The sequence below is a fragment of the Neolamprologus multifasciatus genome, chromosome 11, assembly GCF_963576455.1.
Source record: "Neolamprologus multifasciatus chromosome 11, fNeoMul1.2, whole genome shotgun sequence".
Taxonomy (NCBI): domain Eukaryota; kingdom Metazoa; phylum Chordata; class Actinopteri; order Cichliformes; family Cichlidae; genus Neolamprologus; species Neolamprologus multifasciatus.
In genome coordinates, this window is record NC_140449.1 from 28473248 (window position 1) to 28493240 (window position 19993).

General features: G+C 38.4%; 1 protein-coding gene and 1 long non-coding RNA gene across 10 annotated transcripts in view; one reads left to right on the forward strand and one right to left on the reverse strand.

Moving 5' to 3' along the window:
* Positions 1–19993, reverse strand: part of LOC146508724 (uncharacterized) — a 376303-nt gene that overhangs the window by 240069 nt on the left and 116241 nt on the right. The gene's annotated exons all lie outside the window — the stretch shown is intronic.
* Positions 1–19993, forward strand: part of mef2d (myocyte enhancer factor 2d) — a 100099-nt gene that overhangs the window by 66538 nt on the left and 13568 nt on the right. For 5 of the 8 annotated variants that reach the window (XM_085178147.1, XM_085178151.1, XM_085178149.1 and 2 more), the window contains exons 5-8: positions 3747–3978; positions 7805–7861; positions 17582–17760; positions 19056–19085. In XM_085178147.1, the coding sequence (XP_085034273.1) occupies positions 3747–3978; positions 7805–7861; positions 17582–17760; positions 19056–19085 (498 nt within the window). The remainder of the gene's footprint in view (positions 1–3746; positions 3979–7804; positions 7862–17581; positions 17761–19055; positions 19086–19993) is intronic. The other 3 variants (XM_085178150.1, XM_085178154.1, XM_085178148.1) reach the window with 2 other exon arrangements.

Below are 19993 nucleotides of genomic sequence, written 5' to 3' on the forward strand. Positions count from 1 at the left end.
AGGAATAGTTCTCCAGGTTTCTTGAAGGACATTCAAAGCTCTTCTTTGAATGTTTTCTGCCTTTTGATTTCTGTTAAGATGATCACACACTGCTTCAGCAGTGTTTAGGTGTTTGGAGGCCAATCCTTGACTGATAGTGTTCTAGTGTACATTTTTCTATTCAGCTAGACGCTTACTGTAGATATATTCTACTGAAAAATAGTGATTTTTACCAATCAGATGCTTTCTAGATTGTATTGCATGGTGGGTCAAATTGTTTTGTGTTTTTTTTTAGTTGAAATTAAATCCAGCCCCAAACCATGATAGAGTGTCCACCATGTTTTACAGATGGCCGTACATATAACTAACATACATTTGAACCAAAGATTTTAAGTTTTGATTGGCCACTGATTTTTCAGTCCAGTCCTCGTCTTATTTGCTATACCTCAGCTTTTTATCCCTCTTTTATCCTTTTTACTCTATATGCAAAATTGTTGGTGAATCACCTTGTTTGTGAAAAAATGCTGTTTTATGCCTGCCAAATATATTATTTTTGAGAATCTTCTGTAGTTCAACTGATAAACTTGGAACAAATTATGTTTTTGCAAAAGACTGCTGATAGATGGCTGATTGATACAACACTGGTTCATACCTTGGCTTAACCTTGTGTTTGAATGATTCATAGGTCAGTTTAAAGTAGCTTAAACAATATTTATAATTATTATATTATTATTAAAAATTGACTCTGCTTCTAACGTCTAATTAGATTTTTTCAAATCCTATTTTTCATAATTCCAAATCACCACAAATATACCATTAAGGTCACATTGTCTTCAGTGATATTTTCTGTCCTGAATGCTATTATTTATTGTCAATTTATTTAAAGCCACAGTTCCATTATTCCAACTTTAAATCTGTAAATACAGACTGCAGTCCTTCTTTCTCTCTTTCCCTAACCATAGTTTAACTGTAGTTTAGTAAGTTTTAGACTTGATTAATGGGAAATCAGAGTGTTTCAGGCTCAGGTAAAGGTGACAGTTTGATTGCTTTGTATTCTGTCAGCTCTGTCCTCTGTTTGTAGTTGTTCTCCCAGTAAGAAAAAATATATAATGGAATCTATTACTGAAAAGAAAAAAAAAACATTCCCAAGCACTGTAGGGATAAACTCTTTCTGGATCCTTATGCTCTGCGTTCATACACCTCTGGCCCACTTTGCATTAACCCCACCTCTGTCCACCCTTTCCCATTTATCCATGCCCTTCCTTTACCTTCTGCTCAGCCTGTGTGCAGTGGTGCAATGCTGTTAGCTGTTCTCTTCACTCTCCCTGTTAGTCACTTACAGCTCTCTCTGTACAGCCTGCTTTGCAAACTTCCTCTTTGTAGGCTGAAGAGTGAATTTTACATTTCACTTATTTGGAAGATTTAATAAAGATTAGTCATTTTTCACAGCTAACATTGCGAATAAATTAAAAGGTTTTTCGTGGAACTATAATTTGTTGTTTGTTTTATGAAAAAAGGGGCAGTTTTTACTCTGTTTAGACTTTGTGTGATGAAAAAAAAAAAACCCTAATTATTAAATAATGAATAAAGATGATTATTTTTGTTGTTGAGGTTTATATAAAAAGACCACTTTATTAGTTGGGAACAAGTTGTTTAGTTGTTCGAGGAAAACCTATAATTAAGTAACAATTTTTGAGATTTGACTGAATAAACCAGCACTTGGTTTGGTTTCAGTCCCATAACTCCCTTATTTTCGTGTGATCTCCAATGCAGTGCAGAGGGAAAAGAGGTAGAGATCAAGGGCAGGAAGGTGCCCTCGTCCTCCTCGATATTAAACTGGGTCCCAGGCAGTTTGAGTACAGTACAGTGCAGCGCTGGCCCATATTCTATATATAGAAGTCCTTATTTCAGATTGAGTTGGAACAGGGTGAAATGGGTCGGACTGCTGGACAACCCGAGGTCCTTGCCCCTGATTTTCTTTTTTTTTTTTCTCTCTTTTTTTGCACTCGGGGACGTCTGGTCATCCACTTCATCAACTCAGGTGACGAGACTGATCATTTCTTTAAAAGAAAAAGTGCAGTTGATAAGTTTTTGAACAGAAAGCTGGACTGTCTTCAGGATTTTTGAGAACAAGAGTGATATTGTAAAGCCCATTTTGGTAGGCAAGCTCCTGCTGAACATTTCCTTAAATCCCCAGTGATGAGCACATGTCAGTGGGGGTGGTGGGACGCTGCTGGAATGTGACAAGCACGCTATGAAATGTCACCAATAACCCGATGCAATAACCTGCTGCTGCTGCTGCGACAAGTTTTAACCTGGCATGAAAAGTGAAAGGCGAGACAGCTTTTTGGCCTTTTCACCAAGTCACCTTGCATGACAACTGAGTGAGTGAGTGTGCGCGTGTCTGCGTTTGGGTGCGTCTGCGTGTGTTTGAGATTTGATGTGTGTGTTTTTTGGTTGTTTTGAAGAGTTTTATTTCCAAAACAAAATTGTGTTCTTTTAAAGCACAGTAGAAACGGCAAACATCAGACATGTCTGATACTTTTAAATTGATTTCCTGCCTCAAGAGTGAAGCTTGACAAACAAGCAAAGAATCAAAAAATATTCACCGTGACAGAATACCAATGCAGTGCAGGTAGATTTGAGGATCATTTTTAATATCTTACTGGTATGATTTAAAAGTTATTACTAACTGCAAAGTTTTAGATCTGAAACATACGATATGATATTCAGAATTCATGGACTCCTGTTTATTGTTCATTACTTTAGCCATTAATGCTAATGATGATAAATGATTTCTTTGAGAAACAAAGATCTACTTAAGAAGTTATTTTTGTGTCAGCATTTGAGCTTTTTAAATTTGATTTTCTTTAAACAGGTGAAAATATCAATCAGTGTAGGAAACAAATATTCCCAATGCTAATCAGTTTGTTTTTTTTTGTATACTATTTTTATTCTTGTGCACTGACCTGTTTTGGAATACAAAGCTCTAGTTTTGGGAAGAGTGATTTCCCCCTCCCCCCTGTATTTATTTATTTATTTATTAACTGTTTTTTAACTTTAAGAAGTGGAGACATCAGTCATTATGCAAGGATTAAAAGTTCCTTCTTCATATGTATATTGGAGGTACAATAAAATTTACAATACAAACGTTTTCTTTAATTAAAATCAAATTTTGCAACATCACTGAAAGCTGCCCAGCAGAGCAAAAGGAGACAGTCTTGAAGAGGAGCCAAATTCAAATCAGATAAAGTGTTTGGGGTAAAAAAAAAAAAATGCTACTTTTCAAGTAATTCTGAACTACTGAAATAATTAACGAATGTATTATTTCACAACAAATTGCCCTTTAAATGAGAAAGATATTTATCAAGGTGAAATAAGCTTGAAAGAATAGCTACAAATTCTTGAAACAATAATTAGCGTGCAAAACAGAAGATGTTCCACTTGTGTTTCTTTTTATGTTGTTGCTTTAAAGTAGGACTCTCCTTTGTTGTGTAACTTTTTAAAGTTTCGTTTTGGGAAGACTCTTCTCGTTGTGATCGGTTTTATTGCTGCAGCTGTGTGTGCGTGCGTGTGTGTGTGTGTGTGTGTGTGTGTGTGTGTGTGTGTGTGTGTGTGTGTGTGTGTGAGACCTGCAGGCTTGTTTGCACTGCTGCTGATCACTAACTGATCACCTGTTCATTATTTTTTATAATATATAATTATATGTGAGGGTGGATAAACATGGCCACACTCTAATCTTTGCCCTCTTCCTGTCATTCCACCAGTCTACAGTCCCACAGCCCACCTTCTCCATGCCAGTCACCGTGCCAGTATCCAACCAGAACGCAGCGGCAGCGGCGGCCCTTCAGTTCAGTAACAACCCTTCCGGCGCCCTGGTCACCACCACCTCCTTTGTCACCTCCACCCTCACAGATCCCCGGCTCCTTTCCCCACAGCAACCCGCTCTGCAGAGAAACACCGTGTCGCCAGGGTTACCACAGCGGCCAGCCAGTGCAGGTAAGAAACAGCATGAACAAAATAAAATGCTCTGTTTTCTGTGTGGATTGATAATGTGAACTTATGGTTGTTCTAATAATCAATAATCTGAAACATCTTCTCATACATAAACATCCAATTTTAATACCAGCAGCTGATTGATCGATCCACAGTGTAGGTTTTCAATTTGCAGTTCTAAACATTGATTTGGTTTTGTCAGTGAAGGATCCTCTGATGCTAGGCAACTGATGAGTTTTACTTTTTTTGAAAACATCGACAGTTTTGAGATGGACTGAAGAACAAAGAAGACAAACTGACAAAATCTCAAAACTTCTTCAAAAGATAACTAAAGAAAAAAAGCCATTAGACTGCCACCCACACTGCTTGATTGACAAGTGTTGGAGAAAACATGGAGACAATATTTAAAAAGAAAATGAACAGACTAGAAATTTCTGGCTACATTAAGTATTTATAATATGATTTTATATGTTTACCTTCCAATATAAATTTATTTTTTTACATTTTTTAAAAAAACTTTTAAAATCTCATATTTTGTTGTTTTTGGCTGCACCCACTAAAAGCCTCTTCTTTTCATGGCTGCAGCTTGCCACTGTTTCTCAAATGTGTGCATACTTGTACCCCTAATCTAAACAATACCAGAAATACATCATTCTTAAAATTCTGAAATTCTTTGTTCAGTAAAATGGCCGATAACCATTTCAAATTCAGTGTTCCAGCTTTTAATGCAGTTCAGTCGTAACCTTCGACTTCCATAAAACCTGACAAGTGTAGTCATGTTCACTGTGAAAGCTCACACAAAGAGATTATCATATTTAATGACAGACAAAAAAAAAAAAAAACTGTTTTTTGAGGGGAAAAATGCAAAAAAAAAGTAACAGTAACTGGAAAACCTTTTGACCACTGCAGCTGCCCGTGTGTCATAGAGTCCAAGTCAGGTTGAACCTCTTAGAAAGACACCGTGCAACCACGCTGTCATTATACATCTTCTTCTTATTGGTGTGGTGCCAGTGCAGCTTCAGAACCAGTTTTTCATTGCTGTCTTTGGAAATCAACCCACATTTTGTCAGGTTTGATAACCGGTCATTATGCATTGTTACTCGAAGAATTTGAGGTGATTCCCATGGGTGTAAAATATGGCATACAGATTCTGTAGGCTGAATCTGCCAGACGTTGATGATTTCCCTTCTCTGCCGATGTTGACGATGGGGCGCGCCGGATTTGTGGTGCCGTGCTTCTGTGGGCTATTTAGTCTTGACAGTGCGAGAAACCAGTCGTACACTGGCACCAACGCCATGTCAATGGAAAATGCTCTTAGTGTTGTTGCATGATGACAAAAATAGTTTGCCATGAATTATGTCATTTTGAACATTTGAAATACAGTTTAACGGTTTTTATTTATTTTGAGGGGAAACATTGAACAAAGAGGTCTTTCAGACATTGCTGATTTCATTAAACCATCACTCAGTCTCAAAGATTTTGAAAAAGGACTTTCAGTAACTACATGACCTGCAAACTGTTGTAAATATGGGTCACGCCACATTGAATGTTAATTAGCAGCATCTGTCAACACTCTGTGTTATGTATATGAGGCTCAAATCCCTGTGTAAACCTGTGACTGGTGGTTCTCCGTCGATGTTTGGCCTACTTTCCGTACAGTTGATTTTTATCGGTTTTCAAATGTTTCATTTTGACATTTAATAATTGTATTTTTTTTCCCCTTTTTCTTCTTCTTCTTTTTTTTTTTTGCATCACAAGCAGTCAGTCTGTGGACAAGCATGTTATTGTACTGGTTTCTAAACGTCTCTTGTAACTGAAATGATTTGAACCACTTTTAAACTCATGGTTGTCATAGTGATGTAGTTACTTAAAGACCATTTCATAAAGTGCCCTCGGTCTATGCAGAAGCACGGTTTATGTAACAGCAGCGTTTTAATAGAGAATCTTCTGAGTCGACAAGCAGCAAAATGACCAGTGATGTGTTGTGCAGCCTGCATGCTCCATCAGTCCAAATAACTCCTCTGCTTGTTGAAATAAGTGCACACTACCTATAATGACAGACATCCATCATTTCTTTGACTGGTTGGCTGGTACACCGTGCGCCCGCTGCCTCTGTGTGGCGAACCAATCCTTCAACCTCTGACTAAAAGGATTTGTGCCCCATTTTTGCAACTCAGACAAGGTTACTTATCAAGCTTTGTTCCGACCAGCGTAATCTCATTGCAAGTCAGAATTAGGTGATGTAACTCGCAACAAATGCATTACAGCATCTTTCATAACATGCCGTTCTCTGAGGCAAGTGGGTTTCACGTAGCAGTAATGGACGCCCCTTTCATCCCCTCCCCTTACTCCTTATAACCTCAGCGGTGCAAATACATCGCTGTACCCTTTTATGCATCCCACATTATCAGAGATGCATTGGGTTCATTGTCTTTGCTTATTGGCGTTTTTCCGTGTGTCTGTCCAGCCAGATTTTTTCAGTCACCCCTAATGACCCCGAATTTCTAAAGCGCATTGGAGCCAAAGAATTGAAATTGCACCAACCGAGGGAAAATAAGTGTCAGTGCAGAAAAAATGCTGCCTGCGATGTGAGGAAAAAGCAAGCATAATGTTTGCTAGAATGAAGATAAATGTATGTAGCTGTTGCAGTGTATAAAAATGTCTCTGTTTCCTGTGCTTAGAGACAAAGCACATGAGATTTAATTTTATGACAACAGTAAAATTACTATTTTATGCGTTTTATGCTTTTAGTTATTTGGGAAAAATACTGAAAAACTCTCTCACAAGTTTATGTGTTATTACAAACCTGCTTTTTTAAACATTTAGCAGCAACACAGCTTCTTTAATGATATTCACTCTGATGCGATGCGCTGTTGGTGGGGCTAAGCTAAAACAAAACAAAAAATCCGTTTTCACACATGCACATTTCAGGAGAATCAGAGGAAAGTATTTCCCACAGTTGTCCTTGCTCACATGTGACAGACAGCAGGAAATGGTCGGCTTCAAACACCTTCGCGCTACTGGAAATACTCTGTGTGATTTTAGGCGGGAGAGCTGCTTGGATAGAGCGTGCAGGAGGCAGCGCATATGATGCTGTGATGTTCGCACATTGGTGTTATCGGCTTGTGAATCTCTGAATATAAATCTCTCAAACCTACCAAGGGTAAAATGTGTTTGATGTTTATTTTCCAAAGTCAGGATGTTTGTTAATATCACTGTGGGTTTGTGCGGATCAATAACAGTGAGAAGGAGATCTCATCTACTTATGATTAAAGTAGAATTGCTTCACTTTAACATTCACACATTTATAGTAAATTAACACTAGAATAATGTCTCTAAGCACTCCAGTAGCCTCATAGTAATCCTATGAGGAGAATGAGGAAATACCTTTGGATATAATATTTGTTTATTCTGATGATCTTAAATATGTAATAAGAGAGTTTTACTGGCAGTTACATACACTGTAAACATAGATTGTCTTTCTCCCAATGACGAGCTTTCATTTTTAAATAATATTGTACTTTTAATTAGCTTTAGGTGAGCATTTAGTCTTTCAGAGTTTTTCCCTTCAAAATATCACAAAAGTGCCATTGAGAAGTAATGAAACTAACACTTAAACATTAACTGGAAATGCAGAATTGAAACCAATTATGGTCCTTCAGTGAGTGAAATGAGCATCGATTGCAGTAGGACTTTTTAATGATACTTGATTTAATGATTTCATTTTTCATGCATCATTTTAGATTAGTGCTACTCAGATTAACTGTTTGATATGTGGTCATTTTTAGCGTTATTTATGTGACCGTGGTGTGTTTTCCTATTATCCTAGGTGCTCTGTTAGGGGGAGACTTGGGGAACTCTAATGGAGCGTGCCCGAGTCCAGTCCGTAAGTAAATGTTTTCTTTTATCTTTTTACCTTTTTTCCCAGTTTTGGTGCAAAGATGCGCACACACACGCGCGTGCACACGCAAACACAAACACACACTCCTCTTTGCTTTCTGTATTTTGGCAGGACTCTGTAAAGAGACATGGTTTCTGAAACTGACGTAGAGACAGAGCAATGCAGAATATTCTGTGTGGCAGCAGGCTCACACAACTCGGACGCCAACTCAAACAGCCACACGCACACGCACACACACACACACTCACAAATGCAAGCACAAGCATGAACCACCTGTTGACTGGCGACAGCTGAGGGTCACAGTACAAGCTGCTTGTCAACAGTCCAAAGAACAGAATGGGTTTCAGGTTGTGGGGGAGAAAGGCAAGCAGAGACTTTAAAAAGAGGAAAAGAAACTGTCGATATTACAGAATAACTTCTGTGAAGCTTCTCAGCTGTTTTTAAAATTCAAATCGTCGGCAATATTAGAAAGCCAGTCTGGGGTCTACTGGCTTTAATGTGACACATGAATCTCAAAGTGAGTTCGAAATTTCATTTTTAGTGCCAGTTTAATGAATTATGAAAATTGAGCCGAGTAAAATGCTTCAAATGATAAATGTATTTGAAGCAAACTGTAAGTTCAGGTTTACTCAGATTCATGATTTCTATGGCAGCTTAAATTGTGGTGCAACTCAAGGTATTGTGTCTGTGAAGGTTCTCAGTCATCCAGGTCATCGTAGTCAAAGGAGCTTGCAAAGAAAAGCGTCTGGACTCCAGCGTCCAGACGCTTTTCTTTGCAAGCTCCTTTGACAACTCAAGGTATTGAATACAAAAGATTGAATCCACTACTGAATATGTTGTCGTTATTATTATTATTATGACAGTCATTAACTTTTAATTGGCAGCTTTGATATTTAAAAAAAAGAAATGTAAAACACCTGATAGCATGATACTCAAATTGTGATACTGTTAATGAGTTTTTAATTGAATTCTATTTGTCCACTATTTTTTATGTACTGAATGTGATGCTTTTTCTTGTCGATATTATTTTGCTGTGGGTAAACTGTCCTTTTTTTAAAAGGTGGTGTGAGCTATGCTAATCACACTAAAGTGGTGTGTTGTTTCACTTCATTTATTCAGCCTGACATTGTGCTAATGTCACCTGGTGAGGGTGATAAGGGTCTTATTTCTACTTTATTTTGACCCAAACAATCAATAGTCGGTCTCACTAATTTTGGTTTCATCATCGTGAGTACTGTGGTACATTGAGAAGAGAGTTTAGAGATTTATGTCCCTCTAAACATAACACAAGTGTCATTGAAAATGGGCGAAACTGCCACTTGGATATTGATTGGCAATGCTAAGCGACACCAATTATGGCCACTTAATGCTGCATCCTGATTGGTTGGGCATCTTCTGTTTTGTTATTGACCCTTCAGTGCATCAGAGGATCACAGTGAAAGAAATAAACAACAACATATACTGACCAGCTCTCTCTGTCAGCTGTTTCCTGTTTAGTATCTAACGTAGACATCATCAGTCACTGTTTCTTTTGTGACGCACTTACACCCACAGACTTCATATGCCAGACTGCATGCCACTTTAAATTGTGCGGGTTAGTCCAGTGAAGTTCAGTAGGAGTCCCTCGACGTCTGGCAAAAATGCTTTGTTGATCTTGTCACTGGCGTGAGACGGTAACCAAGGAAATGAAGCAAACCAAACCAAAACAAAGCTAAAGTTTATCAAATTTAAAAAAAATAAAAACAATGATCGTGCCATGCATCACTTCTCTTTGTTTTTGTTCTTTCTAATATTAGAAATCAACAATAAGAGTATAGCCACTGTTTAAAAATAGTATTTGTCACATACTGACACAAGCAAAGTGTCAGTATGTGATTAGCTGGAAGCTAGAGTGTAAAACCTTAAGCACTAGCCAGTTTAACAGTCGTTGTCAATGAAGCTCTTTCCATCCATGCAAAACTAAGACTCTTATCATTTAGGATCATTTCTTGTCGTCTTCTTAATATAAAAGTGGAATCAGACGTCTGCTCAGCATTTTTACTGTATATTAATCCTGACCTACAAAGCTTTGATTGATTGTTTCTCCAACCAAGGGAAACAGACTCCAGTGATCACAAGACCAGATCTGTTTTAATCACTGAACAAATCGTAGGAGTGATTCAATGGTCTGTAATGAGGCAAGATTAAAAAAAATGAACATCAGTCAAATCTTGTTCTGGAAATCTGAAAAATAGGATTAATGGCGTCCACCCCGCACCTTTCCAACGTCATCTGGCGCTGAAAAGAGCAGCCTGTTTAACTCCCCTCACTTAAACCACTTCCCGTGCTCACCCACCACCCCTCACCCGCAATTCAACCCTCTAGCCGCACTGCTTCCCTCCCCCCCCCTTTTCATGCTGTCTCTCTCAGCTGTTCCCCCTCATCTTCTCTCTAGAATAATCTACCGCCCCACCCCGCTCACCACCACCTTCAGCACCTCCCCACCCCCCGATCCAACTGTCCCCTGTCTTGGCAAAGGACTCTCCTCAGAGGTGACTTTGACACTAGCCAGAGCTCTCCCCTTAAATCCCATTAGCTGGGAAAGATACTGCCAGCAAACCCATAGTAATAGATATGGTGGAAAGGTGTGGGGCTTTTTTCCTGTCTATATTCACTTGATAAACGCATTGTCTCAGGGTAAGGTGGGCCAAAATGAATCAATGCATTTATATTAACTTCCCTGCACTGTATGAGAGGAATGCTCGAAAGCCAAGGCTCAATATTGATATTAGTTTTTCAAAGCTATTAATGAAAGTGTGGAGACTTTTCTTTTTTTACCAAGTGTTCCTAAAAGCAAGTCATCATTCAATAAATGAGCATTAAAGTCATATCCTGACTAATAATGCTGTAAATTGGACTTGTTATTGAAGATCAAAGAGCTGTTTTTAACAGTATTTCAGAAACGAGTCATTGTTAACTTTATTAAACTCTTCACACATCGTATTTTTCTTGTTAGAATAGGCTTTGTTTAGTTGTCAATGGCTGTGCTGAGTTGACCCTCAGAAGGTAGGTGGATGTCTGTGTTTCGATTTGGATGAATGTGACCACGAGGACTTCTGTAAACACATCACGACTCCTTCGTGTGTCGAAATATGAAACCTCGTTGTACCAGAACTCATCTAAGGTTACCTGATCCACCCGGATGGCTGCTCCACTCCGTCCTCCCATCTCACTCCTTCATCTCATTAATCACTCTCTGCCTGCTCCTTCTTCTTTTTTTATTCATCTTTTGTGTCTCCCATTACCATCCTGACAGTGTTACCTATTTTTTTCCCTCCCTTCTTCACTTTATGGCTGCTCTCCTCATCCCAGTTTTTCTGTCTTCTTTCTATACCTAGGAGTCTTATTTTTTTGCTTACTTTCTTAATTTTTTCTACAACCCACTCTTCTTTTCAAGTTCTTCACTTCTTCAGATTTTTCTCCCATCTTCTTCTTTTCTCTGCTTTACTCCTTTTATCTCTTCTTCTCCATTCTCTTCTTCTCTCCTCCCTTCTTTCCCTCTTTTCTTTCCTCTTCCCCTCCCCTCCTCTTTAATCTGTCATTCTCAGCTGTTGTCCAGGGAGTCAGTGCTACGGGAATGTCACCATTGACGTCACCCAGCATTCCACACATTCCCACGCCCAGCCTCGCGTAATAAGAGACATCACACACACACTGCCGGTAGTCACACATGTTCACCCGGACACTGACAAGAACACATGTAAAGTATATGGAAAAGTGCATTCGAACAGTCAACGTACACAAATAAAGCCACAGATGTCTCAGAGCGGTTCTGTGACTCATGCTCAGAATAGGACTTATATTCATGTGAGCTTCTGGATGCTCAGTGTAAACAATAAATATAAACACACGAAGTATTAAAATACAGTCACTTCACAACTCAGCACGAAAACACGGGGTCCACGACTCAATAAGCGTATGCTATTTTTAACTGCTTGGAATAAAAAACAAAAACAAATCTGCAAGTTTGAACTCTTCTCTGTTAAGTCTAACATTTTTCTTGTAGTTCTTTTTAGGAAAACATCAAAATTATTTAGTTTCTGTCTGTTATTATATTAGAATGTAAAAGAGATACTGAGCGGGCAGAAAACAAGCAAGCATGGAATTAAAACAAAGACCAGAGATAAACACAAAAGATTTTCTTTTCTGTTATTCAAAATTCACGTTTTGTTGTAAGTAGGGCAGTTTTTTCCTCTAAAAATGTGTATGTTTGTTTTTTGCCCTTACCTTGGTTGTAGGTTTTTATCTTTTTTTCATTTTTCCATTTTCATTTGTGCCCTCGATTCAAATGCATTCTGTGGGCAAGGCAGAAATCTCCAGACCTCAGCAGATCAAGACACATTTATATTTGTTACTAGATACAGCTAGAAATATGGGATTATACATCCTTTACTTCTTCGGTTGATTTTCACAGTTACGCGTAATAGCTAAGATGTTTTGTGTTGCTGGTTATGTCAGAAAATAAGTCAGATTTATTTGTATTGTAGATTTCAGGTTTTTTTAAAGTACATTTTGAAGGTCAGGGCCAACCTCCAGAGCTGAAAAGTGAAGGCAAGAGGACGTGGCAAAAACTGACATTTCTCTTTTGACCACTTGCGGCTAACTCCAAAAGGAAGTCTGCTATAGACTGCTGTGTTAATTTGCCAGACTTTACAACAATTGAAAGCATGCCTATAGCAGATGCTGCATTGTTTTCCCCTTTATAACAGCTCTGATTGGGGTGGGTTTTTTGTAACTCATCCACTTGAATTAATGAGTTATGGTGTGGCCATGTTGTTTCATAGGCTTCCCAATCAGAATCTGCTCCTCTAATTCATTTAATCCACATAAGGTAAATATGGAAGCTCGTTTCCACCACTAAAAATATATATATTTATATCTATAGTGGAAAATTTTGAATTAATAACTCAAAATTTGGAAATGCCTAACTCCAAATTCCAAGAAAATAATTGAAAAATTTCACTAAGGTATCTCAAAATTTTAAGTTAAAAACTTGAAATTTTGAGTTAGTGCTGCCAATAAGGAAGCTTATCTCCATGTTACCTGGATTTTGATTGTGCGTGTCTGCACCATTTGCTTCCGTGTAACAAGGAAATTACTTCCTTCACTGAGATTCCTGATTGGCAGAGCTAACACAAAGTTTTAAGATGTCTAACTCGAAATTTCAAGTTATTTTCTCAATTTCGTTTTTCCAGTAATTAAAAAAAAGAATTGTATAGTTAAATTCTGGCTTTCAAAATAAAAAAACAAAATGAAAAAAAGAAAGCATGGCAGCATTCAAAAAGCTAATGTTGATGTTTCAGAATGCAGAGTTCCAAGGAAATGGGTGACTTTGTCCATGTTTTATACTGTCTTTGTGTTTTATTCCTTGCTGTTACATATTTTTTCCACAATTTACCATTTTTTATCCCTTAGTGTCCAAACAAGAATGCGTCTGGAGTCTTGTAAAAATGACTTCAGTAAACACAAAAATGTGTCAGTAATCTGCATCTCCAAATTCCAGCTAAAACCAACACTTGTCTAGTATAGTGTAAGCAGATATACATGCACATACAGGGCTACACAAGCATCTCAGCACACCATCTTTATTTTCTGTAAGGGGATTTGGAGTTGGCTTGAGGGCGAGTGAAAAACTCGAGCAGAGGCTCACACTCATATTCACATTGTTTGTAACTCCTGACTCTGGATCGCCACGACACCACCACCCTCTCTGTTTACACAGAGCCACGAACACAATGTGAACAGCAACAGATTTCCATCAGAGACATGCACAAGTGCTCGGTGCACGTTGTGCAACATGAAACACATGGAGGATCGCAGAATTTCCCCGAGTCAGCTGATGTAGTGAGGGTTCACTGTGCGTCAACAGGACACAGGTGTTCTCACTGATCAGATGCTGCTGAAAAACAAACTCCTCTTCTTTTTCCTTTGGCATTACCTCTCTACCTTCTGTCCCTCATTTCCTAAATGCTTTTTTTCCTTTCTTAGCCTTTCTGTTCATCTCTACTCCTCCCTTATTATCTTCTCCTCCTCTGTTGCTACTTATTTCCACCCCCCGCCTCTGTAACCAGATACCCTTTCATCCCTATGTGCTTCATTCCTTTTTCCTAAGTAGCTTTCTTGCCACTCCTCCTGTATTCCCTTTCTGTTTCAGTCATATCTAATATGTGGTCACTTTATGCCCTCTGCCTCTTGTCTCATTACCTCATTACCTGCTGGCATCTTTTCTTTCCTCCTTCTTCCCCCCTTCTTCTGTCCCTGTTGCTTTCAGTATCTCCACTCTTATCCTGTTTTGTGTTTTCTTTCCAAAGGACTTTTCAAGCCCACTTTCCTTCTTCCTTGCTAGCTTCCTTTGTCCTCTTGTCGTGGTCATAGTTTGTCTACTTCCTTGCTTCCCAACCTACTTCTTCCACCATCCTTTTCTTCTTTTATCATCTCGTATTGCTTCATCTCATTCTTGTCTTTTGACTTACAGTACCTTCTTCTGACATCCTCTACTGTTATCTTCCTGGCTTGTCTCATTCCATCTGTCTCTACCTTGCTGCATTCTGCAACATCTTTTTTTCCTCCCAGCATTCACATGTCCTTCCAGTACCTTCTCTGTCCTGTCTCTCCTTCCCTCCTAATGACTTTTTCCATATACCTTACTCTTTGTTTGTTCTCTGTCTCCTTTGTTCCTGACCATACTGGTTCCTCCTTCTCTCCTTTCTCTTTTCCCTCCTACAGTTCTGGGTAATTTCTTAATTCTCATTTTTTCTATCATTTCTTTCCTTCCTTCTTCACACTTGAAATTCAGTTTAAAGGCTAATATTTCCCCCCTTTTTTATATATAATGATCATTTTCTTTTGTTTGAGGGGTTATTGAAGATTTGTTTTGTTTTACTACTTGGAGGAAATAACATAAGCTATACGGTAATACTATACAGTGCAATTATTTAAGCTCTGCTTTATCTCTTTTTGTTTCCAGCTTCCTTTCTTTGTCTATATCATGTTTTAGGGCCAAAGAACAAATCTGATACTGCTCTGTCAGGAACTATCCAGACCTGTCAAATCTTCTAGGACAAGAACAGGTCTGCTTAATATCCCCAGAGTCAAAACTAAACATGAAGACTCAGTATTCAGGGTTTTTTTTCCTTCATATATTTGCAACAAAGTCTCAGATAAGTTCAAGTCTACAGCAGCTCAATCAAGTCTGAGGATTTTTCTATCTGCCTCTGATTAAATTTAATTTGGGAAAATTTGGTCTTATCATGTACTGCACCATAGCTGTGTTGTAACTTTATTTTCCTTCATAATGTTCATCTAATCCTATTTAGGTTCTATTTAATCATATTTTACTCTTTTTAAAATCTATTTGTCCAGGTCTACTTTTCATCTTCATATCTTTCTTTTGTTTTGTTTTTTATAAAGCTCTTTGTCTCACATGATGTCTAAAGGTGCTTCACATTAAGAAGCTTTGCCTTAACTTCTCAAGCCTCCTTCCCTTTTCCACCATTTATCCCTCTATTACTCCTTCCTTTGCTCCTATTGTGCTTTTCCTCTGTCCTCCCTCTCTGCCCGGTCTCCCTCCTGCTGAGCTTATAACAGAGGTAGTGTTCGCTTCTAGTTGTTGTTGTGAGGTTTCGTTTATGGGATGTGTGTGTGAGACTGAGATGAAGCAGAGTCACATGCCACTGTTGTCTGGAGGCAGCGTCATGGAGAACTGCTATCACACATATCCCTTGTCTGTCCAAGGGGAATACTGTGTGTGTGTGGGTGTGTGTGTGTGGGTGTGTGTGTGTGTGTTAGGGCTGGGAAAGTCCCTGCTGTCCCCCTTTTTATATACTCTGTGACTGAGTCTCTGTTTGAGCCTACTTGTCTTTTAGCCTCGAACAGGCTGCTGTCTGCTGGAGTCTTGTTGTTATGACAAGCAGATATCCTCCATCTTCCACATCACCACCAAACCCATCGTTCGTTTTAACTTTTTAAACTTGATTGAAAATGAATAGGCAACAAAGGTAAACACAGTAGACAAAAAAACCCAACGACACCCATCTTAAATAAATACACAACCTACTAATATAAAAGAACGTAAACATGGGAGAGGGAGCAGCATTGTATCTTGCAGTGTTTTTCTGTGACAGAAGCACGTCACGAATCAGGCTTTGTTGTTTCTTAGCGTAACTGTTGTGTGACAGTGTGAAGGTTTGGAATGTGGCAGTTGTGCCATTTCAAAGGAGGGTGCGTTCAACAGGTGTAGCATGCTGTAATGTGGCCAGACATGTTACTGGAATGCCCTTATTGACGTTAAAGATCAAAAGAACAAGGGGGAGAGAACTTTTACACTGCAAACCAGAAGTTATTTTATCTTTGAATACTGTCAACAAGCCCCATGAAAAGACTAGAACCAGTTCATTTTACCTTAAACGTCATTAAATGTATTGTGCATATTTAAGACCTTGTAAAGCTCCACTGTTGAAATTATTAAAAACTTATCAGTGAGCTACTCATCTGGACTAGATGGCCTTAAAAAATATATATTTGACTTTTCATACATTTCTCATTAACTAAAACACAAAACAAACATTACCAGACTTCCATGTGAGATCAGAACAGGTTTAATTTCTTAATATGAAGCATTTCTAAATATTTAAGCATCTTCATTTTTTGGCAAATTGACATCTGTTCATTTTAATAAATGATTTGGAAGGAAAGCCTTAAGAGATGAAGTTAAATATTATATATAAAGTCCCTTAGATCAATTTACACATAGTTAGGTCTGTAAATATTTTTGTAATGATCATTTTTTCCAATTTTGCTGAATGAGATGCAAAAAAAATGTTTTTTAAAAAGCTACTGCATGAATTGTAAGGCCATTAAAGGCATTTTTATACATTGCCTTGTCCCCTCATCTGATTTTCAGAGTATTCACTGTGGTGGTTTACAGAAGAAAAATGACAAAAACTGTTATTTTCCAAAACCTTATGGACCTTAGTTTATATAAAAGAAACATTTTTATTTTGTTTTTCTCAAAAAATAGTTTATAATAACACGTATTGCTACAAGTAATAATTTACATGTGTGTAAATACAATATAATGGTTTTACACATGTACATTATATGCAGTCACAGTATTGGAAGCACAGTGTAATCGTTAAACTGCATGGAGGATTTTTGACTGACATAGAGACCAATTTAGCAATAATTCAGTGACAATGAAAGCTAAGTTGCTAAAGAAGTGGGGGTTTTTCACAGTGTTACACAGATGGCAGGTGTCCACAAAGATTTGCATGTTTTTCTTTTAACCAAGTGCCAAGACACGTAAAAGTAAAAGAGGAAATGTGTAGAGAGTGAGTGTGAACATGGAAATAAAGAAATAACATAGATCTGGAGAGATCGTGACATGGTTTTGATGTGAAGAAGCTGCAGAGAATCATGCAAAGAAAAAAAAGCTGTTTGAGGTACAGAAACAATGACGAGCATGTGGTGCGACAGAGCGATCAACTCACTAATGAGAGCTCTCTCACACATGCATGCAGAGCTGAATATACACATCCAGGCAGACAAGCACAAAAAGTCACTAGTTCACAGGTAGAAACATAAAAAGCATCAAAACAGACAAACACACAGCCTCCTGCTACACTTCCTCTTCACTGAACCTCACTTTCTTTATTTGTTTCTCTCCAGCTAATGGCTACATCAGTGCCAGGGCCTCCCCAGGCCTCCTTTCTGTATCCAATGGCAACAGCCTGGGGAAAGTAGTCCCGGCTAAGTCTCCACCTCCACCCAGCCCTCAGATGGTCAACAGCCGTAAGCCGGACCTGAGGGTCATCACCTCACAGAGTGGCAAGAGCCTCATGCAGCTGGTAAGGAGATCATGAGTGGAAGCAGCACTTCAGTTCAGAATTAGTCAAAATTATGCGATGAAGGCTTCAGGTGTTTTAATCTCAAGTGTAATACAGCCAGTCTCTCAATGATGAGTATCAGTAATCTTTCCTTTCTTTTTGTTACGGTGCCTTTTGATGAAGCCTATAATATATACAATAGGGGCCTCATGGGTGAACCATTGATATTTTCCATCCTATTCAGTTTGCATTGATAGTCCAAACCTCCACAATGTTGAATGAGCAACTTGATGAATCTAGATTTTAAATGTATTACAAAAATGACATAAATGCTACAGTGGGAGATTTTTGTCAAGATCTTTGTGCAAGTCACTGTCCAGGAGGACATCCTGTCTGCCTCCAGCAGTATGTGTCATATCATGAAAACATATTTCCATGACTGCTACTTCTCTTTAGCCACTTCCAGTTTGACTCATGCAATGAAACTGCCAAACCATTTCATCTTTATTTCTGCTGCTGCACAACTTTGCGGGGACTCGCCATTGGCAGCTGAAGTAATAATTGTTTGGGTCACTTAAAAACGACAACTGACACAACCCAACTTTGAACATTTCTGAGTTCTGACAGCAGGAATTAGAAGTGTTTAAAACACTTCACTTTACCCTTAGATTCCTTTGTTCTAAATCGAACTATAAAGATGAGGAGTTACTTTATATGAAAACTCTGGTTATTAATTATTCCAGCGACGCAAACAACCTGTACACATTCATCAGGCTGAAGAAAGTAGTCTACAAGAAGATTGTGCAGGTGATGGACTCGCCAGTAGTCTGGAATAAGTGAGAGGCTTAGAAGATGGAAATAAAAATGTTTTACGTGGTTCTCACTTGTCACATGTGTGACATGTTCACAGATTCCTTTTTTGCTGTGGCCACTGTGCCTTTTTATGGCCGGAAAGTGAAATAATTTATGTAATTTAAAATATAATAATGTCTGCGCTCCTTCTCTAAATATGGTTCTAACTTTCTCACTATTACATAATTTCTATTACTACAGCCAGAAATCTGTAAACACAATAAAGCAACAATGTCCATCCATACATGGTGTACAGTCTCTAACAAGGCAGACAGACAGATCCACAGCTGACTTCTGGATCCAATCTTTCTCCTTCACTTTTCAGTATCGTATTACCATGATATGCATCTCTATAATTATTCTCAAAGTAACCATAACATGTTCATATCTCTACACCAGTTAGATTTTATAGAAACTTAACAGCCCTTTGTTTTTTACTGTCCCCTCTTCCACCGGCCGTGCAGACTGAGGAAGAGCTGGAGTTGGTGAGTGAGGTGAATAGACTTTTAGAGTTGTAGGCTCATGGATGTGGTGTGTGATCTCACCGAGCATGAGTGTGACACGGTCAGCAAACGCATCACTTCAGGGTTGAATCAGTGGCACTGGTGTTATGAGAAGAGTAGGCGTAAAGCCACTGGAGCATCAGAGCGACACACAGACGATGGAGAAATCATCTGTTTGCTTCTGTTCCTGGATGAGTTGGACTGTAAGGGTTATGCTTCACTACAAGCTTCACCGCAAGATTTGTAAATGCCAGCAGAGTTTATGGCTTGATTAAAGTCATGAAAAGACTTGAACTTGTGACGTTTCAATCCTACAAGACTTGACTTGAACTTCAAGTTTGTCAGGGAAAGTCTCAGAACAATACATAAGAAAGGCAGGCCCTGCATAACCACATACCTTGCATGCTTAATTCATTAGGCCCAAGGACTGAAAGGACTTTAATATTCCATTTATTTGACAGACATCATTTTCTTAAACAGAGAACTAAATGCATATTGATGGCTACAGTACGACTAGACTGAAAAGCTTTTCATGAGATGCGCTCTCAATTATGCAGAACATAAAGTTTTAAAGGGCTCTGTTTAATTATTTTAAACGTCTTTAGACTTTATTAGCTACAAGCTTATCACAAGGCAGAGTTTGACCAGTGGGAAAAAAACAAACAAAAAAAACCGCTTAGGTGGAGTCAGATGAAAAGATGGATAACATTTCTATGTAATGCTATGTAAATATAAAGTTACATCCAAAAGCTGCTTAATGATAATCTCTATATTGCTTTCTAAGATATGATATGAAGCTTCCATTTAGGTTGGCATTAAGACTGGAAATAGGTGGTATCAGCTAAGCTTAGCTGCACAGTAGTGATAAACGTCCCTAAAGCTGTGTTATAGAATTTCTG